This window comes from Xiphophorus hellerii, chromosome 15 (genome assembly GCF_003331165.1).
Source record: "Xiphophorus hellerii strain 12219 chromosome 15, Xiphophorus_hellerii-4.1, whole genome shotgun sequence".
Taxonomy (NCBI): domain Eukaryota; kingdom Metazoa; phylum Chordata; class Actinopteri; order Cyprinodontiformes; family Poeciliidae; genus Xiphophorus; species Xiphophorus hellerii.
The window spans coordinates 22840323-22865618 of record NC_045686.1 but is presented as its reverse complement, the minus strand read 5'-3'; the positions used below and the strand labels follow the sequence as shown (position 1 = coordinate 22865618).

The 25296-nt window shown below is 38.5% G+C and overlaps 1 protein-coding gene and 1 long non-coding RNA gene across 2 annotated transcripts in view; both read left to right on the top strand.

Moving 5' to 3' along the window:
* tnfrsf21 (tumor necrosis factor receptor superfamily, member 21) overlaps nucleotides 1-7221 on the top strand; it is a 46445-nt gene extending 39224 nt beyond the window's left edge. The window contains exons 5-6 of the mRNA XM_032585480.1: nucleotides 1899-2160; nucleotides 4211-7221. Coding sequence (XP_032441371.1) covers nucleotides 1899-2160; nucleotides 4211-4440 — 492 coding nt within the window. The 3' untranslated portion in view covers nucleotides 4441-7221. The remainder of the gene's footprint in view (nucleotides 1-1898; nucleotides 2161-4210) is intronic.
* Nucleotides 7222-22002: 14781 nt separating this feature from the next.
* On the top strand, nucleotides 22003-22970 carry LOC116734040 (uncharacterized). Its single transcript, XR_004342159.1, has 4 exons — nucleotides 22003-22111; nucleotides 22225-22273; nucleotides 22573-22725; nucleotides 22803-22970. It is a non-coding gene; the product is annotated as an uncharacterized LOC116734040 (long non-coding RNA).
* The last annotated feature ends 2326 nt before the right edge of the window (nucleotides 22971-25296 follow it).

Sequence of the window (25296 nt, the reverse complement as noted above, 5' to 3'; positions counted from 1 at the left end):
TGTAGGCAGAAGCTGGAGTACCCTGAGAAATCTATAACACACATTTCAACAGTGTCATGTTCATGTCTATGAACATGAACATGACACTGTTGGGTTTTTTATACACTTGTTTGAAAACCTTATTCCTCACCAGAGCCAGTTAGTCTATAACATGTGAATCAATTGGACTGACCTACTTCACTCAAAACAACCATGGTGTCATTTAGCACAACTGAAACAAATAAGCAGTAGACCAAACTGTGAAACAGAAACCAAAAATATTTGCTAAGCAGCAGCTACAAGAGAGACAGATCTGTGTCACAGAGGTATTAGCTTAGCAAATGCTAGCATGATTTCCTGTCCCCTGGAGAAGCTGTTTATGGTTCCCTGTGGGTCCCTTTGTTTTCCTACAGCTGCTGTCAGAAAAAACATTACTTCCAATTGTATTCATTCAGGGTATCGCTGTCCGGACTCTGCACATAGATGTAAATATGCCTTAGCTAGCTAAACAAAGCATGTGTGTTCTGTTGGAATACAGCAAACCAGATGTTAGGGAACAAAGGAGGAAAGCTGCCATTATTTTTCTGTTTCATGTTGTGAGCAAACATTTCTAACAGATTGGATTCAACAACTGAAAAAAAAACCCTGTTTTGTCCTGGGTCCTATCCATTATCTTGGGGATGAAATGACCTCTGCTGGTATATCCTTTCAGCCCAAGTGGGGCTTCGCAGTGAAAAACAAGAAGCTCTGTCATGAGCTCATCCCCAAACCAGTTGCTACTGGTTCAAACCACAGGTTCATTACCACACCAAAGACGGAGACACGAGAGAGTGAGGGAAGTGGGGGGAAGAGAGATAGGGGAAAGAGAGGGAGAACAGGGAGGATGGGAAGACAGGAAAAACCAAACAAAGAGACAAAAGCGCGAGAGTAGGAAGAATAGAAGAACAAGGAGGAATTACAGATAAAGAACCATGTAGCATAAAGAACGATAAAATTGCTCAAATTTAGTCGGGGGGATATTAATGTTGTTACATATTTAACATGTGGTTTCTTAGGCAATCTCAAAACACAAACCTTTATTACCTGACTGATAACATCTGCCAGCAGGAAGTTGTTTTAAGTGGTCTTCTTTTAATCCGAAGTCATATCTCCATCATCAACTGTCTCAAGCAAGAATCAGAACCTAAACACATGGAAATAGGAAATGTGCAAAAATACCTTAAATTGAATCATGTGAAGACTTTACCATATTTTTTAAAAAAAGAAAAGTTATGTTTATTCACAGAAATACACACGCAAAACTGATATACGTCCCGTTTTAAACTACTATCCCTAAGCATCATGCAGCTTCGAGTATCTATACCACTAACGCCTGTTGCTTCATATTGTACACAGCCATCTACTGCCACCTGGTGGTCAGAGTTTGGGCTAGTTTTGGAACATGCTAGCTACCTAAAATGTGTATACTGAAATGAATAAATTAACTTAATTTATAATCTACTTGGTAGCAAAACATAAGATATCTGTTACTGTACATAAATGAGGAGATGGGGTATATTAGGAATGAACTAGATAGAACATAAGCATGAGAAGGGGTTTAAATCTGTGCAAAAAATGAACTGAGTCAGACTCCCTGCCTCCTAATGGCTGATGGAGTTTACTCCAACTCTCTTCACCTTGAAATTGTAGGTAGAATAAAAAAGGAGAGAAAAAAGGGGTACGGTAGATTGATGATGCAAAGTTACAAGGAGCCAAAGGCTCTTTGGAATCATTTCTTTACATTTGAAATGAATGGTTTCAACCCTATTTAAAACATGACGTGAAATGAATGTCTCTTTATATTATCATTAGTACTATTATTTAAAGCCAATGAGGTTTGGTTGGTAGTTAAAATCCTCCTGTCGCCCCTCTCCATGCAGTTGGACATCAACCAGCTGACGACCACAGTGAATGTAAGCCAAAGTCTCAGCCCCATCCACAAGCTGCTGGAGTCGCCCAGCAGCAGCGGCAGCAGCAGCAGCAGCAGCAGCGTGTACCGAGCCGGCGGCGTCGGGCCCATCCAGTCGCCGATGGACCGAACCAAAGGTTTCTTCGCCGACGAGTCAGAACCGCTCCTTCGCTGCGACTCCACGTCCAGCAAAGACTCCGCCCTCAGCAGGAACGGCTCCTTCATAACCAAAGGTGAGAGGTGAAGTTCGGCCAGAACACGGTGAACTTTGAACCGTTTCTCCACTTGTTGTGTGTGTCGCGTATGCCTCCAACCAAAGGCGGAGATCCCAACAAGATGAAGTGTTTGCTTACTCTACTTGCTCAAATAGTTTGAAAATGTCTGCGCGAACTTTCTTATTGACATAATAATTGGTATTCATTTGAAAACGATTAAAAAAAAACCTCAGCTCTGTAAATAAGTAAAAATCTGTCGATGTTCAAAGACTCCTTAACATCTCCAGGAGGATTTGTAACTCTTATGTAATCGATGGAAGTAGACGAAGAATAAGGAGGAAGAAAGTGTCACTCTATGAGTCTGAATGTGACTCATGTGTTTTAGTTGTTACCTACTGCTTGTATCCAGATAGTAGAACAGATCTTCTGTGTTCTCTGTGGAGTCACTCCTGTGAGTCAGTCTGACACAGAAACTGTGTCACCGGGTAACTTTGTTGTAAACGCCGCAAGCATCGGTGAGTAGGTAACCCTCTCCTCTGAACATGTGTGTCACCTACTCAGGTAATGTAATACACTGTACAATTCAAATTTTAGACACAATGTAAAGTTACAGAGGTGGACTGGTGTCATGGTAGGCAGCACAGATTCTTCATTACAGTGGAGCCTTTGGGGTTCAGCTGTTTCAGATTCTTTAAGTCCTTAACAAATGATTCAGACTCTCATTCATGTTGGCTCATTGTTATTGTAATGTTACGGCTGTTGAAAGAAATGTGGGAAAGCATGACTCCCAGTTATAAGTAGATGTTTGAGTGCCCCCATGTGGTCTGTTCTTGCTATTACAATCTGTATATTCATGAGGAACCTAATCGGATTGTGAATGTTGTCAGCACTATTTTAAATTTGTTTCCACAATCGATGAGAAAATGTGGAAGTTTTTTATTAGATTAAATAATACCAATTATTATAAGAGCTAAAGTTCAAGAACAGAAAGTTGCTTTACTGACACTGGTGTGAAAGATAATTACATTGATGTTGTCCAAAATTACACTTCTACTTTTAAGCAAAACTGAACAAAACCATCTCAACATTTTGATTAAAGTTCAAATTGAACCGGTTGTTGTTTATTTATGACATTTGATTTCTATGTCTTTCTGCTTGAAGGAATTGGTCAAAATTCCAGCAAACTATTGGGAGAACCCAAAACGTTTCCTCACAGTTAAAGTTTGCAGTGTGTAAGTTTCATTGAAAACAAAAAAGAAGAAAGAAAATGTTTGTTTTTTACATATTTGTTAAAACTGTCACAGTATCTCAACAATATAACATGAGACAAATAACCTGCGAAAATCATTGAAGTGCTCTGTCTGGTACAGACCAGGGATGGAAAATAATCTATTTTTTCCATCAACATTTACAAAAGTTACATACTGCAACTGTAGCTCTATAGAAAATGGAGAGCAAGAGAATGACAAAGAATAGTCTGCAGCTGCCTAGCTTTATTTAGTTGCACATTTATAGCCATGATTACATGATTAATTTTGTAATTGTTGTCATTCTACATCAATGAAGAATTTTAAGTAAAAAAAAACAAAAAAAACATACACGGTTTCTCCACTGGAGGGCAGCAAAACCTACGTTTAAACCTTGTTGATGTTTCATCTTCTTAATTTGCTAACAAAAAACACACACAAAGTTTTAACAGGATTTTTGTAAGATTCAACAACTCAACTTTAGTTCTTATAAAGAACATTATGAATGTAATGTAGGACTTATACCTCCAAAGAAAGGTACTTCAACTTCGTCCAGCCAACTGGCAATAAATTAGCACTCAGCTTGTTAGCTAGCAAGACAATGTTAGCAGTGACTCACATAAAGCAATGAAGATTTAAGACTTTTTAAGGTTGTCCTTAATGTTATTCCAGCTAATAGTCATTATTGAATGTACATGCCACTGGAAATAGAAATGTTTCAGTACCTAATAGAGAAAGAAAAGTTTGGGTGGTTCTCAGGTGAAGTATAAATGCAAAACCTGCAGCATTCAATCTAATCTTTTTCTCGTGTCCCTCTGCAGAGAAGAAAGACACGGTTCTCCGGCAGGTTCGCCTGGACCCGTGCGACCTTCAGCCGATCTTCGACGACATGCTGCACATCCTGAACCCCGAGGAGCTGCACGTCCTCGAGGAGATCCCCACCGCTGAGGACAAGCTGGACCGGCTGTTTGAGATCGCCGGAGTGAAGAGCCAGGAGGCCAGCCAGACGCTGCTGGACTCCGTCTACAGCCACCTGCCTGACCTGTTATAGTGGCCGGGTGGAGGAAGAGGGAATAACTAATAAAAATTAAAAAAGCACACAGATGTTCAAAGGCAAAGGGATGGGGTGTAGTTGAGATTTAGCTCGAGTTGAATTTTTCAAACCGGTGGAGTTGGACTCATGAGGCCACTAATGTAAAACGGCTCCAGCAGGTTATTTACCTTTGGTCTGCTCCTTCTGATGAGTCCGGTCAATCCTGACCACTCCTTCATTCCTTCTGTATAAAACCCCCCCCTCTGCTGCGTCACATGACCACCGGTGAAGCTAACCGTGAGGCTCAAAGGCCTTCTGGGTTTTAAAGAGTTGAGTCCAAACGGCGTGAATTATGTACAGACTCCACTCAGCTAGCACTTTATTTATCTGAAACGGCCAACGCCTTCTTGTTTAAAGGACAATACCGGTGTTTTTTCTTGTTTGTGCCAATCATTTAGGCTCTTCTTGCCTTTACTAATATTTCAGTGTAAAAGTCATATTTATTATTAACACAACAGGCAATGGTACATAAGCTATAACTCTAAACAACACTGGTATTATTCTTTGATTTAAGGTTCTTGTAAATCAAACGGATTGGGCTGATTTCTGAGTCATGTGCCTAAACGTTTTCCCTTCCACAGCCCCTGGTTTTATTTCCCTCATGCTGCCTGATCCTGAGGGTGGAGGATGGGTGTTTTTTGGTAGCTTGTGACCACCAGCAGGCAGTAGCATCATTTCAACAGTCCGACACCAAATGCGTCAATTAAAATGAGTGAAGACTGAAGGAATGCAGTGCCTCATACAGCACCTCGAGCTTTTCCGCATTCGGTCATGTTACAACCACAAACCCTTTGTTCTTTCTATGGGATTTTATACTAAAGGCCAAACTCAAAGTAGGGTATTGCTGTGAGGTGAATGGAAAAAGGTACAAATCAAAAATTGAAAAGCGTGGTGTGCTGTTCTGTTGAATTTTCTGACCCAGCCATGTGTGGGCAGATTTTTTTACCTCCTCCGGCGGTCTTAAGAGATGGGATCATTTGGACCACACGTGTGCTTTACGAGGTTTTCTTTGTGTGGTTTCTGGAATTGACGGTCTGACGGCACAACACCCCACCTCCCTATGCTTCACCACTGTCTGACCGTCGCTTTTGCTACGTTCCTCCTCGGCGTCACACTAAGACCGCCAGAGGGTTAAAGCTAGTCAGTTGCTTAAAGTTGCTTCAAGAGTCTGTCTTCACACTTACATCCAAAACGTTGTGACCCTGTAAATCTGAGGTCTTCATCAGAAATACCCGTAATACCAAAACTAATGATGAGAAAAGATACACTGTACTCTAGTTCAGTTGTCTAGAAAGTCCGGTTCATTTGGTAATGTGTAGTCAAAGTGATGAGGACCAAAAAATAAACTCTGGTCCACATAAAATCTTGGGCCTGTGTTCGGTTAAAGTAAACTCTGGTGTGGTTTGAATGCACATGTGAACACCAAGCGGACCAGAGGTCGCTCCAAAAGCAGGAACTTTGGTTCCCAATCAAACTCGGTCTACTGGACTATCAGGTGTGAAAACACCGTAAAAAAGTTGTTGCACACTGCCCCTCCCCCCAAGGACTAATGTTTGAGGATGTTGAAAGACATGAATAGTCAAAGTCCAGACCTTCGTCCAGTTGAACATCTCTAGTGCCACTTCAAATTAGATTTTTAGACACACTCTCCTTCCAACAGGCAGAACCTTTTCGGTTTTTAGATGTGAAACATAAAGTAACCGCAAAAGCAATGAAAGGCCATAAAGTCCCAGTAAAATACATCGCAGGTTCTGGTTGTAAGGCGACAAAACGCTAAAAAGCTCAGAGGATATCAATACTTAGACATTATTTTAGTTCACCTGCCAGTGGGAGAAATGCCTTTGTTTTCCCCCGTTTTGTTTTAAACTTCACTGGGAAAGAAAATTTCTTAACTGCCTGTTTGGTGAACCCTGACCCCACATGTGAGCCCAGTGTAGCGCTGAGAAAGCATTCCTGATACATTTCACAGCCTCCTGGCGCCATCAAGGGAAATAACTCAGTCCAATTTTCTAGATGTTTTATGTTCTTGATATTCAAATGTAATACTCATGCACTAATGGTAATTTCTGTACGTGCTTTTTTTTGTTTTGTTTTGTTTTGTTTTGTTTTCCATACACACTTTGATTTACTATTATTAGTTATTGTAGCATGCGGGTTTCTCTGTCCTGGGCATTCGTATGTTTTTGAACCCTTCCTTCCCTGGCTGGGTTGTAACACATGCATACTCTGCACTTAACTTGAAGTCTGTTACTTGAGCTCACCAATGAACAGAGTGCAGTCTAGTCTACCGATTTCTTTCACCTTAAACAGTTTGCAAAAGCATCTTGTACCTCATAAACCCCTCTGTCTTCAACGCATCACGGAACCAGAGCATCCGGGTTCTGCCTGAACCTCTGTGGTGTGGACTCTCGCCTTTTGGCCTGGCAGTAGAGAACTCGGACATGATGGAAGGAGAACAGCTGCTTCAGGTGCTGCAGCTCGGATGGATGTGACTGACGGCGCCGCTGCTGCGGACTGCAGACTGGATGACGGCGGTGAGGAAGTGGGAAGTGGCTCTCCGCTGCGCTGCGGGGGCCACAGCGGTGGGACGGACTCTTTAGGGGTTTTTTTGAAACAATGACGGGTAGAAGCGAAGTGGACACGTCTGAGGAGATGATTTCATCAAATTCACAACTCAAATGTAACCAGTATGTTTACTCTTCAGATTAACTAAATAAAGCAGTTTTTTGTTTTTTTTCAGATTCTTGTGCAGAGTTTTGTCATTTTGTCATTTAGGTTCTTGGGAGTGTGGTATATTTCTGTTTGTCTTTTAATGTGTGTTGGGGTTATTTAAACTAACTCATCTGAAAGGAATTTAACACAAATATGAACAATAGTACAGAATAACTGACCTCAATCATTGCAGCATTCGGTCGGCTACCGTGTGAAAATTTCATTCTGCCAACTGGGAGTCTGACTGCAGGTGCGGCGGCTCAGAACCAAGTTACAGAAAAGAGAAATGGTTTAAAACATCTGAGCCTTTTAGATTTTAAATGAGAGTTGGAAGGACGGAGCAAAGTTTGTGAAAATTAAAAGGAATCAAAATAATATATCAGCAGGACTGAATTTAATCAATCAAAGCCAATAAATTATGTTCCATTATAGTTTTTCAGGTAATTTTCCTATCGTGCATATGTGCCAAGATATTGAGAACTTTTTACTTGTTTGCTATTATTTACAGACATACAATTATGTATACAAGCCTACAGTTATTAAAGAGGCATTATTATACAGTATTGTGCAGTATTACAGCACAATCAAGTAGCTGTTACCTTCAGTTATAAAAATGCAACATTAAATCAAGTATGACTTAAAAAAAATGTTGACTTTGTCATTTAGTGCATTAAAATTGGGCCTCTGTCTCTTTAAGAAACTCTTGCTCTTCCTGAAACTTCAGGAAATCATCACGTCACTTTCTTAAACCTTTAACAATGCTTTTATCAGCGTTTCCCTGAGACGTTGCTCATATGATGAGCTCAGCAAATGGACAGTGTTTGCTAATTGCTGCTGACTAGTCTGAAGGAGCTGAGTGAGGGGGATTTTTGGGGGAAGGGTTTCTGTGAGGTGAAAGCTTGGAAACTGCAGCTCCGAGGAGGCGACGCTCAGTCCACGTGGGTGTTTTGCACAACTGAATGGTTACCATGGAGATGAAAAGATTTCTCAAACCAGCATGAAAGAATTAAAGCAACACCAGGTATGTTTTTGGTGAAAGAATAACATTAAAAAGAGTTGATTATACATAACACTGCCCCTTTAATGCCTCCCTCCTCCCTCCTACCTCACACCTGTAACCTGTTACCTGATCAGTCCCAGTCCATCGTTGCTCCAGCATTCAACCTCCCAGCCGCCTCTCTATCATCACTGCTTCCCTCCCCTCCTCTCTCCTTCTGCACTCGCTCTGCATTTGTTCATAACATTCCATGTAAGTTGGTTCTTTGGACCATAATTAAATAATATTTTAACATGTCTGTCCAGACTCTGGCTTGAACTTTGATGCACCAAAGATGTCTGTAATTGGAAATATGGCTATGGTTAGATTAAAAAGCAAGATATCCCAAATTTACTTTATGACTAATTATAATTGGTTTATCTGAAATATATTCACATTTACCACAAGTCGTTGGTAAATCTGATATCCTTTATACTTGTTAAAATGTAAGTGGAAATATCTCAAACAAATATAATTTGGGATATCTTGCCCTTTGTTCTGACCCCACAGTGCTAAGCCCCTCCTCCTAGCTCTGATTGGTTGTTTGTGACCTTTTATTGGATTTAACCTGAGTCAAAAAAAGATTCAAAACAACCAGCAGATGGTAGCATTTCAACAGCCAGCTGGTTGTCCTGCAATCAAATGTCTAGTAGTGAAAGAGCATTTTACAGTTATGAGCTACTGTAGCTTGTATAATAATAAAATACATCAAAAATTTGTAGAAGTAATTTTAATAAATAAAAGTTCTGATATATATATATCAGAAGTTATATATATATATATATATATATATATATATATATATATATATATATATATATATATATATATAAAAACATCATTTTATTGCAAAACAATCACTTTTGGTAAAAAAAGAAAATACATAGTCCATTATGTATAGAGCAGGGGTCTCAAACTCAATTTACCTGGGGGCCGCTGGAGGTAGAGTCTGGGTGAGGCTGGGCCGCATTCACACACACGGTCTCCTCAGCCAAACCTTTCTGATTGCCTATTACCATATTTGGCCGTAGTCAGGCGCTGTAACAGCCGTAATTGTGTAGTGTCTCTTTAAGATACTCTAGTATTGCTAATGATGTCAGAAGTATGCGCCACGGCTTCTCTGTAGAGAGCGTGGGAGAAACGTGCTAGACGGACATGTTAGCTCCCTAACTTTTTAGTAATGTTACGGGTTGTTTGGACGCTGCTCAATTTTCATGTCTGATAATATAGCAGCCATTCAACCGGGCTTTGTAAGGTTGGTGAAGAGCGTATTTATTAAAGGACAACACTGTGGAATTCCCAGTACCAGTGTGGTTGTGAGTTTTTGACCGTCCTGACGAATCTGCCGCCTCCTCTCCTCCCTTAAACACAACCCAAGCGTTACAGCGCCTAACCTTAATTACGTTACACTGATCAGCAACTTCCGGGTCTAGACTGGATGCTGAAGCACGTGAAGCGGGAGCGGCCACGGAAATTGCGCATGTACCGCATGCATATAATGACAAATAGAAAATGCAAATAGGCCCGGCCGATGTCCCGCCCCCGAGATCAATATACTCCACCGTGATTGGTAAGTTCGTTCAGCTCCGCATACGACGCTGAAAAGTGTCAATTATATCAAACTCACGGGCCGCACTAACATTAAACTTTCATATTAAGGCGGGGGCCACAAACTATCGTCCCGAGGGCCGCAGTTGGCCCGCGGGCCGCGAGTTTGAGACCCCTGGTATAGAGTGTGATGATATATCAAATCAGAATAAACCAGCTTGAAACAACTGTACAAAACTAAACTTATTGGTAAATATATTGTGTAGGATGGGCGTCTCAAAGGCCAAAAATGCTATTGTTGACATATGTGTAAATACTTGTACAGTCAATGACAATAATGTGATGTTTAAGCAATATTTCATGTGGGAAAACCTGAAGGGTTGAACTGATGTGGGGAGATTTAAATGATTGTATGTTGATCAGTGTGAGAGCTGCAGGCAGTCAGAAGATATTACATCTTCTACCTGCTCGTTTTTGAACAAATTGTGTAAAATTGCATGCCAGTCGGCATGACTGTTTGTCTTATTGTTTTTCTGCTGTTATTTTTATTGTGAGTTCAAAATAAATAAATGAAAATAAGAAAAAAAGTAGATCCTGGATGGTGTGACGTGGTCGATGTTTGTCAGTAAAGTCCGGTAAGCTGTAGTCAGACTGCAGTAAACGCCACATCCTCATGTTTCACACATGCGGGGGGCAGCATTCCTGACATGAAGTCATGCATTAGCAAAAGATAGCTAAAGCTAAAGCTGCTGTTCCTCTCAGCTCTTATGTAAACTGATTTTGACCTCATATTGTCTTTAGTACTGGGTCACTTCTCCTAATCTGAATGTCAGATGAGAACACAACTTTTCCACTACAGTCAGGTTGTGCTTAGAATTCAAAGGTGACGGCCAACCAAGAGCAGAACAATCTTCCAATTAAAACCTGGTTTTATTAGAAAACAGAATGCAAAAATCCACTTGGGACACTATTCAAACATGGAACAATGTATTGTTGACGGATGAAACCAAGCTAAAGATCGTTAGCATGTTCTCCACACACGAAGCCACAAATAAACTCTATATGCACCATTGTTATGCAAGTTTGAGTTTTGAGGGTTAATTTTATTGTTGTACAACTACAGCACTCTCTGTCAATTCAAAATGGCCGAATAGTTAAGAAAGTAATAGTGAAATTTTGACTTTCTCAGGACAATATCAATGTGTGTACGATAATTGGGCAACTTCAGTGTGCAGAATTATTATGCAACTGAATTCAAACTGAAAATTTTTCCCATCTCACTTGTTTATTGTCATCTGTTATAGTGAGAATAATAAACATACAACTCAAAATGGACAAATAAACATTTCTGACATTGAAAACATAAATCGGTGGCCAGTATCGCCACCCTTCTTTTCAATAACATATTGAAAAGACTCCATTCATGGAGTCTGTCAGTTTCTTGATTTGTTTGACGGTCAACTTTTTGTGCAGCAGCAGCCACAGCCTCCCAGACTCTGTTCAGAGATGTGAACTGATTCCCTTCACTGTAAATCTCCGCTTTATGAAGGGCCCGCAGGTTCTCAATGGGGTTAAGGTCTGGTGAGGAAGGGGGCCATTTTATTGATTCACGCGATGGAGCATTGTCCTGCATAAAAATCATGGTCTTGATAGATGCAGACTTTTTCCTGAACCACTGCTTGAAGAAAGAGTCTTCTAAAAACTGGCCGTTGGTTTGGGAATTGATTTTGAGTCAATCTTCAACCCGATAAGGTCCAATTAGCTCATCTTTAATAATACCAGCCCGTGCCAGTACCCTGCCTCCACCTTGCTGCTATCTGAAGTGGAGCTCTGTGCCCATCCATGATCAATGACATCTGGTCCGTCAAGAGTCACTCTCATCCCAGCAGTCCATAAAACCTTTGAAAAATCTGTCTTCAGATATATCTTGGTCCAGTCTTGATGATTCAGCTTATGTTTCTTGTTCAGTGGTGGTTTTGATTCAGCCTTCCTTACCTTCCCCAGGTCTCTGAGCTCTGAACATTTCATACTTCTGGAACTCCAGGTGGGTCGCAGTTCTGGAATACGACAGCACCAGGAGATGACGGGTCCCTGGTAGCTTCACATTTGATTCTTCTCAAATCTTTGACTGTTAATTTAAGACAGGAAAGAATCCTTACTTTTTATTTAAACTGAAGGATGGTGTTCAAGTTGCATAAAAATCTCAACCTCCCTGTGCCTCTACCATAGAAAAAGAAAAAAAAGGTTACATGTCCTAATCACACAGATTCCAGGGTTAGGAATCTTTCTGATGAGATTTATCTTACTGAAAAAACAACAAACTTAAAAACTGATTAAATCTTTAACTGGAAATGATTTCCAGTAAAGCCAAAAAGAGGATTGTTTTCTTTTTCTCTTCCTCGTTTGTTGGTATATCAAACACTGTGTCAGACAGAAATTTGCTGCTTTGTGTGCTACATAACGAGAGCTGTTTGCATATGTGGACATTTGGACTTTTTTCACAACTCTGAACCTGGAGCTCAATCAGCGTTATGATGCACAGCAACAGGAATAAGAGACCTGGCAGCAGAAAGGAAATGATGATCAGTGAAGTTTTAAACTTAGAACCAAAAAAATGACCTTTCAGTGTCGTGCTGATGCTCTATGGATTTCTGTTGACGCAGACATGATTGTAAAGAAGTTTATTTTTTTATTTTATTTTTTTGCAATAAAATGCAGTCAATACGTGACCTAATGTTTTGAGTGTCAGTGGTAAGTTAAAAAACGTAAACGCTCCTGGGTTGGGAACTAATAGTTCACAGTGTAACAGAAAGATGAAGTACACAAACAAAATGGAATTAATGAAACACATTTCTATTTATTCTGGTGAACACAGAGCTTTATAAAAGTCACAGAACTGTGAAATATGTAAAAAAAAAATTAATTGTTTTTGAAGCTACAGGTTTTATATTTTTCCTATTTATTTGACATAACATACAACATGAGGTAATTAATAAAAACACTGAGCTCCTCCACCTCCTCCCATTGGTTCTGCTGCCATCTGGAGAAACACAACGCTCCCAGTCAGAAACAACCAATCAGAACCCGGAGGAGGGTCTTAGTGCTGCCAATCACACTTGTGTATACACGGCTGCTGCTCAATGTGCTGATGGCGGACTCACAATGTACTGTTACAGGAAAACCATTTATCCGCTGTCATCAGTGGCTATGCTAACTAGCCTTAGCATTCATGTGGGGAACTAGCTGTAGCCAAGCAGAGAGCAAGGCGCAGGTTGTGAGACTGGCTCTGCTCTGATTGGTTGTTTCTGACAGCTGTGTGTATTTGTAGATGGCAGTAGAACCACAGGGGGTCAGATGACCTGCCCCATCTTATACTTTCTGAACTTAGTGACAGTTTGAACAACTTTGTAAACATGTTGTTTGTAGAAGAAGCTGCAGCTTTGAGGAATAAGTGAGAATATTTTGATGTAGACCGATCCATCAGGGTCACTTTTTTCCCCCGAGAATCATGTTTTCCACTCATATATGCTGTGACATCACAGTTGTTCATGTCCTCCAACTGTTTCAAGTTCAAGTTACCAAATGAGGTTGTTTTTTTTCTTCGTAAATGTCAGGCCACAGAACAAAAGACAGTATATGAATTGTTCCCACACTGACAGACTTGTTCTGTATTCACAACTGTTAGTTATTTTTAAGCAACTTGAGTTTTTAGTTTCCAAATGACTAAAGAGAGGTTCCCTGCTTCCTACTCTTGTTATTCTGATCACAGTCTCAGCTTTGAGGGAGTATGCATGTTGTGTTACAAGTTATTTTGTTTTGAGTGTGAAAAACATGATGCAAGACAAAACAGCTGGACGGACAATAGAATTTGTTCTCTGTCGTAACTAGCAGCAATTATTAAGTTGTATAATCCAATTGCTCTGTTGCTTAATGTATGTGATGTCAATAAAAAAAAGTTCCACAGGATATAAACCTGCTGGTGACTACTTGTTGTAGTCACACTACAACAAGTGAGTGGAGACTGGAGTTTGTCTGCATAATCTTTTGGCCATCTGTCATATTGGATTTAGCAAATAATTTCTTGCACTTGCAGTGGATGATCAGAAGTTGATAGTGCATTGTAGGCCGCACTAGTGTCCACTTCAGAGGTCTGTGTGCATTTATAACAGAAAAATCCACAGGACACACAAGAAAATGGTTTTGATATCTTTGACCGCTGCTAATGCGAGTAATTTTACTAAATGAAGAAATAAACTGAAAATGCATGAGATTCAGACACACCTACACACCTACAGATCAGGTTGAAGTGAGACTTTTTGTTTCTGCACAAGCTTTGTTATTCTAATGTTATATTTTACCTGCTGAGCCTGACGTGGCATTAGAAATGTTCACCAGGTGATGAAAGGCCGATTTTGTAACCGTCTTTATGTGTCTCTGAGGGTTCAGGTCAGAGTTCATCACTACACAAAGATTTCAACCTGATCTCTGATTGCTATCTCACACTTCATAATAACTGTAATAACTGAAAGTGTGTGCTGACTCTAGATCATTTCTCTTCACTCCCAAGGATCATAACTTCGGTTTTGCTGAAAGTTACGACACACTGAGCATAACTACATATGGATCCACACTGACCTGATCTGGTGTGTGATTAGATGTAGCAAGTCTAGCTCAGGTTCAGTGACTGTTGCTGGATTTTTTTCCACACAGCGTCTGCCCCTTGATAGACTTTATTTAATCCACATTAGCATCATTTGGGTGATGCTAATGTTTTCCTCACTAGAAGCGGTTTTCACACCGTGGCGACTGGAACTCATGTTACCTCTAATCGCTCCCACCCTGTTCTATTAATATAGATATATAAAATGTGGTAATATAATAAATCCATTATGCTATAGCTGACCTTGCAGATTTTAAGACTTGTGTTACATCTACCCACAGTGTTGCACAAAAGAACCTCCCCTGATAAAAATCAGACTATGAGACTGAGTGAAATGATTAAACCTGTTGAGTCAGTACCTGTACCGTTTGTGGCTAATAGTTGTTGAGGAAACTTTTTTTTCTCCTTGTGGTTGTTGGATTTTAATGCTTTGACATTCTTCCGCCAGCATTCAGCATGTTGCTGTAACACTGACGGCAGGAGAATTGTGGTAAGACGGCCGATTATTTTCTGCTCCAGGCGACGTTTTCGTTCTTTGTGGAACTGCTTTTCTTCACTCTGTCTGACCTATTTTTTTTTTTTTCTTTTTGTATTGCGAGGATGGTGTACTTCTCAGAACAGTGAATCTTTATCTTTTCTCTATCACTCGTTTGTCATGTTTCCAAGTGTATTCTGTGAACTTTTCTTAGATCATAAGTGCACAGATCACTTTGAAATCGGATTAATTTACCTTTAGCTGTTATGCCCCTGCAAACCGAGCCAATCCATGCAGCAGGATGGGGATGACTTGAGAATTTAGACCTTTTTAAGATTCAAAGGTGTAACCATATGACATTGATATCTTCACTGACAGTATCAGGGGGATGGCTAAGATAATCTGTGAAAGTTTGGGTGACAAAAGCGAATAAGCTTGTTGTTGAGCCTGTTACAAATAAAACCTTAAACTAGGATGAGATCTCATGAAGTGAAGTTAGATTAAATATTGTTGGGAAATGGTTCATGATAGATACTTGTCGTTTCAGTTGACCTTATTTGAAGGAGAAGTGTGTGTTCTGTGGATCTTTGTTTATTTTTGTTGCTGCACATTTAAGAAAATGTGAGTTGAAAACATCCAAAAAGAAAGTCATAACTATGAATCTAATTCAATAAAAAAAGAGAAAAATATTGGGAGTACCACTCCCCAGTGTCCTGATGTTGAACAACATGTTATGGCATGGATGACATAAGCAGGCATTTTTGTGTGCCTGTTTAAAATTTGAATAATGGAAGGACTATGTAGTTGCTTAACGGGAAACTAATGAAAACTCTTTCAGAACTGCTTTGGGACTTGTTTCTGTATTTATATGGCTTTTGGTAGAAAGCTAGAAAAACTTTTAGATCTTTTTGTTTGTTGTTGTCAAGGTACTCTTAACCCAAATAGACTTTTCTAGAAAACTGGATGGAAACCCATTGACTTAAACCGTTCTAGTTTCCACATGATGATGAAACTAAGCAGGTTTAGTTGCGTTAACTTAGAATCTCAATACTGGTTCTTATTTTCTTGGAGCTTTTTAAGTGACTCAGATATGACTTGATGTTCGTATTTTGTCAAACATCAAGTCCCGTCACTTACATAACAATCTTACAATGAGAATTTTCTGATGACACAAAGCAGTTTACCTCAATCCACAAAATGTCCCAAAGTCCATCCGCTTACATTGATGAAATGAAGAACTTTGTCCAGTTGTTTGTTAATAACTTGATTTTAAATGTCTGTGCTCACGTCTGCAACAGAGATTTTACAGTTTAAGCAGATTTACAGTCTTAGGTGTGGATCAGAGGATAATATTTTAATTCTGCCAGGCTGCACTCCGGAGTTAGTTTTGTTCTTGCAACAGCAGCTTCACAATTACAGGGAGATTTAAACTGGCTCTCCTGGTGCAGACAGACGTTGCAGACAGAACGCGCAACACTTCCAGGGTTTTTAAGTGTAGTGTATGTGCAGTGAATGTTAGACAGATGCTCTTTTTGAAGAAACCCTAAATCTAAACCTTAATTCACATGCTAAATATGTCTATTTTATAGCACCCAAAATAAACATTTCGCTAGTTAATTACTTAGTTTGCAAACTAAATATTTAGATCCAAACTGAATATTTTCCAAATAAAATATTTTTCAAGCTAAATATTTACCTGAGACTTTATTTAGCTTACTAAATAAATACTTAGTTGGCAGGATATCATGCTAACTAAATATTTAGGTCCAATATTATTATCATTAATTAGCAAATTAGCTAATATGCAAAACTCTGAAATCTATAAATGTGTGAATAACATGGTGAAAATATGACTTAAAAAGGAACACTCATATTTTCATGACAGGATAAATATACTAAAACTTTGCTCTTAATTGTTTACTGTGCAACTTTACAAATGGAGCCCCACAGCAGGAGGGACTGGTGCGCTTCATGAAAATATGGAAGAAAATATGTGGCAATGCTGAAGTGACCTTTGGCCCAAATGGGTCTTTTAAACACAGAGTGACTCTATGCACATTCCCAAACTAGTGACGTGTTCAGAAGTGGTCATCACAAATATCTGATCTCAGTCCCACAGGAAATATGTGAGCAGAGCAAATAAGGTGTGTGAGCCAGGTGACCTAGAAACCCCACTGGGTTACAGGAGTTCCCTCTGGAGGAATTGGCCAAAATTACAGCAAGCTGTTTGAAGACGATTGTGGAAGGTAAGCTGAAATGTTTGATCCAATTCATACAGCTTAAAGAGCTTTTCTCCCAAATGCTAAAGGAAACATACAGTAGGTGGCTTTTGATATGCACCATATTTGTTTTTCTTTCTTCTTATTCTTAGCCAAATACCATAATTCCGGTTTATCCAAATGACCTAAACCAAGAAATGTTTAACATATTTTAATGTCAGTCAGTCAATCTTTTTTTTCCTCTTCACTCCATGTGATGCAAATGAGGAGCAGATAGGATAAAAATCAAGCCGTTGTGTCAGAGCACACGTAAGTTGGAATGTGGTACATATTTGATAAACCCAATCAGCAATCTGTTTCCTCCTGAAACCTGTTTTTATGTCCAGCAACAGAGATCAGAAAGATAAAACAAATGAAATGCTTCTTTCTCATGAGAATTCTTAAGTTTTGCTTTCTTTTTTCTGTTCTTTCAGCTCAGCATTATTACACTGTCGGATATTTGATTCTTATTAGTAGTCTGTAAACTATTTTTTTTTAACATAAATTGTTCTGAGTTGTATATCTCCTTGTCCAGAGATATAAATGCACATTAGAAAACTTTCACCTGACGTTATGCATCTTTATTTGACATAGTTCAGGGATCCCCGGACTTTTTCACACCATGGCTCCCAAACCTCGTTATTTTCTAGCTAAAGACAACTTTTACAATCCCACAGGCAATGCTACAAAATATGTCAACAAAAATAAAAAGACTTTGAGGGTTTTTTTTCTTGCACTTTTATTCACTATTCAGTAATTATTATATTTGTTTAGTTCCGTCACACATTTTGGTTTTAGTTGGCCATGGGGTCTTATTGTTTCCTCCATTTTTGTTGACAGAAACTTCTCCATTTCAAGCTAGCTTAAGGAGCAAAACAGCTAACGGTGCTCATCAGAAAAATTAGCCTTAAAAATAAACGTTTAAAAAGTTGTTCTAATTTAGATTTTATGATAATGAATGAAAAACAGAATAAATTTATAGCAAAAAAAATGTATGCGTAAAAAAAATATTAGATTCGGTTTTTTCTGATCTTTCCTCCTACTTTGCGGCCACTCTGACGCCCCCTGGTGGCCACCCCTTTGAAAAAACACGGGCTTCGTTAAATATGGCCAGCACCAAAACATCCTGAGGGATTAAATTTAAATAACCCGTTACACATGAAAAAAAAAATCACATAGCAACATCATTGAAATCAGTTGTTGAAAAATGTGTAATATCATCGTTTTTTATAAACCAAAATATTTGACAGACTCAATTATGTTTTGAACTACGGACTCTTACAGAGTGTGTTCTGTGTTCCTGGATTTTTATGATTCTGTTTGTCCTCTAAAGTTCTCTAACAATTTCTAATTATTCTAATTTGGTGACTCAAAGTCCAGTGGTGATCAGAGTAAATTACACACTTTGTAGATTTCAACTAAAAAACAACATTTAAAACCAACCAATACTCCATGAGAAGATAACATGACTTCATAATGAAATTTGTTTCCAAATAGGGAACATTTAAGATGCTGGGCCTTTTTTTGGAAGGTTTCTTTATGAGATATCTTGAAGGAAGCACATTGAGATATTTCTGTTCATGTTGGAAAAAGGTTGCTGCTTAACTTGTTGGATTTATGCAACCATCTCAAAACAGGGCACATTTTTACAGTGAATCCTCTAAGTGTAACATAAAACCAATATTTCTACTATTTACCTAGCAGAGGGAACGGAACAGATGTGTTGCAGACAGGTGAAAAGGCAGATTTACATGCACTTGTCCACCTGCGCCTTGTCAGATGTTGCCTGAGCCATGGAAGGTTTAGGCCTGTTCTGTCAGGTGTAACACTGGAACCGGTTTGGTGGGGATTCCTCGCAGACTCTCGGGGACTTAGAGTTACCACCGACTCTTGACATGCGAGTGTGTGTAGACGGTGAGAGGAAAGCTGAGAACGCGTGGGTTTTCCCACGACGCCGGTGCGTAAACTCCACCCTGGAAGGTCTCACTTTCCAGCTGGAGCTGCTCTCAAAACTGTTATGTTTCATTTCATATGTTAGAAATGATGCAACCCATTTCAACAGAGGCCAAGTTATACAATAAATAACCACAATAATATCACATCTAAAGTCGAATCCGTCTGAATCACAGGCGTACTAGACCTCACAATAAAAAGTGTCAGGTCATCTCTGTGTCAAATTGAACACTTTTTCTGAGTTTAAATACTTCTAACAAATTTTGAGTTGATATTAAATTGACCTACATCATGTTATTTTAGGACATTACTGTGAATTTTTCATGCTAAACTCCTGCTAATTCATTTCATTAATGTGTTAATTGTTATTACTATCATTGACAACAAATCTTCAGTCTATCGCACAAATCCACACATAATCAAATTATTTGGAGAAAAATGTTTGTGACATAGCGTACCCCACATTTTTTATGACAACTATCTCTCTCACCCATGGTTACTCTGATGAATTGTCTAACACAAACTAACAAACAACGAACACATAACATAAAGTAACAATAACAGACTAATCTTAATAAATAAATAAATACTTACAACTAAACGAAATGAACATAAATTCTACCCAGAATCCCTCACTGAAGCAACGTGACAGTCAAATGCATAATAATTTGGCATAAGCACTTGACGGGTTAATAAATAACAAGACTATCTGCTTTACCATCGTTGTCATTATTTTCAAATGTAAAAATGAATATGCTGACTGAAATGGTAGATAAAACCATCAACAAACCGGAGTGAATTTAATGCTGCGTTCTAGTTGTACTCGGAACTGGGAGATTCCGACTTCCCAGTCGAAAAAATCGACTGGAACACCCTCCGAAGTCGGATTTTCCATCTGGAAACTGGGAGCAACTCCAACTTTCCCCAGTTAGGACTTGTAATGCCACCTTCACTTGATTCGCTTCGGTGTGGTGAGAACATGTTTATTTTACAACTCACACAACCAAGACTGCAACTATAAGCGTGTGTCATTTTACGACGAGCTAATTAAAAGTGATGCTCAGCTATGGAAAGTAAAACTTAAAACTATGCTTGTAAAAGGTACTGCAAACTCTGGGTGTTGCTGCCATGTTGAATCCCGACTTCTTCTCTAGAACGTTGTTATCTCGGGGCTGACGTTAAACTAAACTCCGAATTCCGAGGTAACTGGAACGCAGCACACATCACAGGTGTTAACATTTAACTCGCCTGATTGAAAACGCTCGCAGAGCTTTTTCGATCACTTTAAATGTCAAAACAAGTCCAAAATTAGCACCCACAAACTCAAAAATGTCAACTCTGAAACACCAACATTACAGACCTGTGTAGTAAAAAAACAAACCGAGGTAGGTGTGTGAGCAAAAATACGTTACTATCAGACTCTGTTATTTAACCTAATTAGTAAAGTCAAAGTCTGGCGAAGACTCCAGGGTTAGGTGAGCCATTCTCAAGTCTAGTTTTATTCCAAACTGTGTTCATAATATCGTAACTGCTGCAACACGAAGCTTTTAAGGTGCGTTAGAAACAACTGACCATCTTTTTTTTTAAATTTTTTTCAAAGTTACAGGACCAGCTTAGACTTTTTCTGAGGGTTTGTGAAGCTATTGTTAGTTCTGGTTATTGTACAGAGGGTCAGGGTTCTCTTGTTCAAGGTCAGATCACCTTGAGTTTGTTAACGTAATAAATCCTCACATAGGTGGAAGAAAACCGCTTTAGCTGACCGTATAATTTCTACGTTTAAATTCTGATGTTTGTATCAGTGGAATACAAGTTTATGTTGGAGGATATTTTTAGTCTAAAATTTTACAGTTATTTTTCTTTATACTACATAGGAAATTGTATAATTAGAATACTATTATGTTTAAGTTTGTTTGTTTTTTTAATGAAATGGAAATTAAAAAAAAAAAAAATCCACACAAAAGTTATTGATATATTACGAAGATTAAACAATTTTTGGCTATGGGGCTCATCTAAGTAGTAAAATAAGACGATGCATATTTTGGGGGTCACAAGAATGAGGTGAAATGCAAATTTTATGCATTTCTATAATTGATAAAAAATTTTCTAATTATTATGATTTTAGTTTTCACATCTGAAGGCTTCTGAAATCAGAATCTGTAGCATGTGACATATTCCAGTCCAATTTGGTCTTTATCATTACCTGTAGAAATCATGCCATGATTGGAAAGTTGTTTCAATAATGTCAAATAAAGATGAAATAGCTTTTCGGGTATTTTTAGCAAACAAAGTTTTCAAAAAATATATATATATATGAATAAATAAATATTGTAGCTTAGAATAGTCAAATGAGGTCAGTCAATCCATGTTACATTTTTAACTAGAGGTGACCAGTTAAAAATGTAACTAGTCACCTCTGTTCAGACTCATCAATACATTTTCACAAACAAATTGAAATATTTTTAATGCTCGAAAAAACTGAAGAAGTTACATGTCTGGTAGTTAAAATTAGTCCTAATAGAAGTCCTAATTAAACTGGTCGCCTTTACTACATATTTTTTCTTTTCTTATTTATAGATGTATTTTTCTCATGACGCATTTGAAGTTTTAAAGTACAAGTTGGTAGATTCTGCTACAACAACTATATTTTAGAAAACTACCAAAAATAGGAAGATATGATATCATCTCACCACAATGCTTTAATTTTAGATTTAGGAACTCGTTTGAATAAAATTACATCTAAACAAAAATTGTCAGTGTATCACAAGACCGGAGATGTTTCTGTCTGATTAAAAACCTAAATGGCTTTCTGAAGTTGTATTTGTTTTGTTTTTGTGTATTTTTTTATTGAGTGTCCTCCTGTAATTTCCTCTGAAGGAATGGCAATAACCAGGAGAATCTTGGCCGTCTTCGTGCTTCTAGCAACATTGCTTGCTTTGGAAAAAAGAACCTTCAACTTTCAGTTTTACTTTACGGTTCTGGATTTTCTAGTAAGGCAACTTCATTTATTTATGACCCCAAACACAAAACATGGGACTTGTTGATGACAACAGAGCTTCTGTGTTTTATATTAACACATTTTGTGTTTATTTCTTTTCCTTAGGAGCCACATGGTGAACACTTTCTTTCTCGCACACGGGAGAGAAGAGATGGTTAGTTTGATCCATTAAATCGCAGAATTCTGGTTCTGAAGACATTAATGAATAAATCTCTAACTGTGGCATTTAGCAAATATAAATAATTCTGGTCTAATTTATCTTTAGAAAGTGAGAGAAAACAAGCATATTTATATTCTTACACAGTGCATGTTAACAGTTTGATTTCAACTGCAAATTTTATATTTAACAAAAAAAAAAACCTGCAAAAGTATGTTGTCATCCCTGAAATATCAGGTCAGTTTGTTAATATGGGAAAATTAACACTATTCCCTTTCAAATGTTAATCTTTGCAGTTCTTTCAGACTCTGAGATTTACTCAGCAAACATTTTATTAAATGCATCGAGCGTGGGAACCTATGAGCAGCTGCTGTCGACCCTGAACGCCACCAGTTATCCTCTCCAGCTTGATAACATCACAGAGATCCAAGATATTACTGTTACAACAGGTGAGTGACGACTGGGACACAAACAGCAGCGATATCAACATTACATAGTCAACTTCTTTTCATCTCTCCTCATTCAGTTTGTGTCTCCACTGAAACTGGTTTCCAGTGTGAGTGTGAAGAGCAGTTTGCTTGGCCGTACAGCTCCTGCATCACATATGGAGCTTGTGATTCCATATCCAGCGGCATCTGCAAATGCATCTCGGCGATCCCAGCTGACGGCTCTTCCTGTCAGCTGATCTCCGGTAATCACAGCGGCGCACAGAGATGTTGCTAGTGTTGTAGCAACACTGGTGGTTGGATAAAAGAAATCCCCTCCTGATTTTTTTTTTTTTTTTTTGTCATTCTAATGTATTGTGTGTGGCCCAAAGTTGCATTTCTGGATTTTACCAAAGCCCTGTGTTTTTTTGTAATTTTGATGTGTAAGAGTCGTCCCTCCCGCCCCCAACACCCTTAGAAAAACACACACAATGACATTTTGTAAACTGAAATGAAATTAAAAGCAATTGGTTACTTGTATTTATATCTCGGATGCACTAGGGATTATATAAAAAAGCTGTTTCAGCCAAACATAAAATAATTATTACTGGTGTTGTGTAGCTTTTTTTCATATTTTTAAAAAAATAAATCCCATGCAGTCAGTGGATAAGAAGGAATCATTGTATTTAATGAAAAAGTTGATGTGTTGCAATATAAGATGAAAATGTGAATGACTTTCAACTAAACATGTTGTAGTGTGTTGTGCAAGAGGATTTGGTCTGACGGACAACTTCTGAGTAAAATATGAGAATTTATGAACAAAATACTCCAACCTCATGTTAAAGTTAGTGCTTTAGTTAGCCAATAATACTCACCTGAACTACAACGTCAAAATAAGAATGACGACTAATAGTGATGATGTCACGCGTCAAATTTAACGCTAAACTTACCAATAAAGAAATTAGCACTGTTGTGCTATTTAGTAATCCATTTAAGTCCCACTTGTTCCTTTAAGCACCATTTTGAATCATGTCTTTATTAGCGCTGGTGGTTATGTTTTAAACATAGCAGAACCATTAGTGGCTAACTTAGCTTTAGCAATAGCAGAACATTTAGCTTTAGCATTCACAGCTAAGACAATATTATGCAGGTTAGTGAGAGGAGTGGAAAGGAAAAACTGATGTATCTCGTTTAAGATCTTGGTCATAAGAAGTAAGTTTATCTGGACAAATCATACAGAGGTGTGGAACTGGATTTTTTTTTTTGTGGAAAGACAGTAAGCTAAATCAAACATGAGGTGTCGCATATGCGGTGGTACCCCCTCCTTGATTTCCTATTTTTATTGCATGTTTGTCACACTTCTGTTTTCACTTTATCACACCACTGTGTGTTCATTTGTTTGACCAGCTCCCTTATCTAATCTAAAGTTACAAAATAGAGAACCTGGTTGTCCAACATTACATTATCTAATGACTGCTGTTACTTTGATGGCCACTCAAGACTAAAAGGCATATAATCTTTTAATAATAACAATTTAGCACAGACAAATCCTGTGTGTTGTTTATGATTTCTTATTTTGTGTGTGTATCTGGAAATCACCCACCAAGAAAACAGAAATATGTTTTCTTTTTTCATTATCTTGCAGAGCTGCTTGTTCAGTCCAAGTATGAGGTTGAAGTGGAGCTGAACCTAACAGATGCTGAAACAGTGAAATTCATCCGGAGCCTTCTGAACAATGGCAGCTTCTTTACCTTGAACCCCACAGTGAATGTCACACAGATCGACCTCACCACAGGTTGGAGTTCACTGCTTAAAGTCCAGATAAACCAAATACTGGAGAGAATATATTAAAGGACATCCTTAGGGGTTGTTGGTAATGGAATTCCTTAATCGTTTGTTTTGTCTGCAGTCTGCTCTCCAATCAGTGGTGATTACCAGTGCAGATGTGAGGATCAGTATCGTTTTCCATGTGACCAGTGTGTAACATATGGATCATGTGACAACATCACTGGTGACACATGTGGATGCATCAGTGGCATTCCTGCTGATGGACAGTACTGCCAGGCTGAGGATCAATACAGTGAGTTCCTTGGAAGCACATGCTAGATTCACAGATATTAACAAGCTTTTGCTTAAAAAAACAAACAAAAAAACCTTGATGTGATTTGTCATTTAAATTTAACAAGCAGTGCCGTTACCGTTAGATCAAATTTGTGGGCTCTAGAATCCACTCAAATGAATTTATTGTCATTGAATAATTTTTGCTAATTTTTGCTTTGTCTTGTATTTTGTGGAAGTTGCTAAATTAGCAAAAGTAGGGTTGGCTACTGCTAACCAGACAGCACCACCTGCTGTTCATAAACAGTGCTACATTGATGTCTACCAAAAGCTATGACACTGCCAGTGTTTCTGGAGAGAGAATGAGTCCATCTGATGGTGACCTAGCATGTCACATCAGAGCAAACCTATTTATTTCTTAGCATATGAGTGTATATAAATACACTTATAAATCAGTTCCTCTTCTTTGTCTTCATCTTTCCAGACTTCACAGCATGCCCAACCACAACAACTTTAACACCAACAAGTAAGACTGAA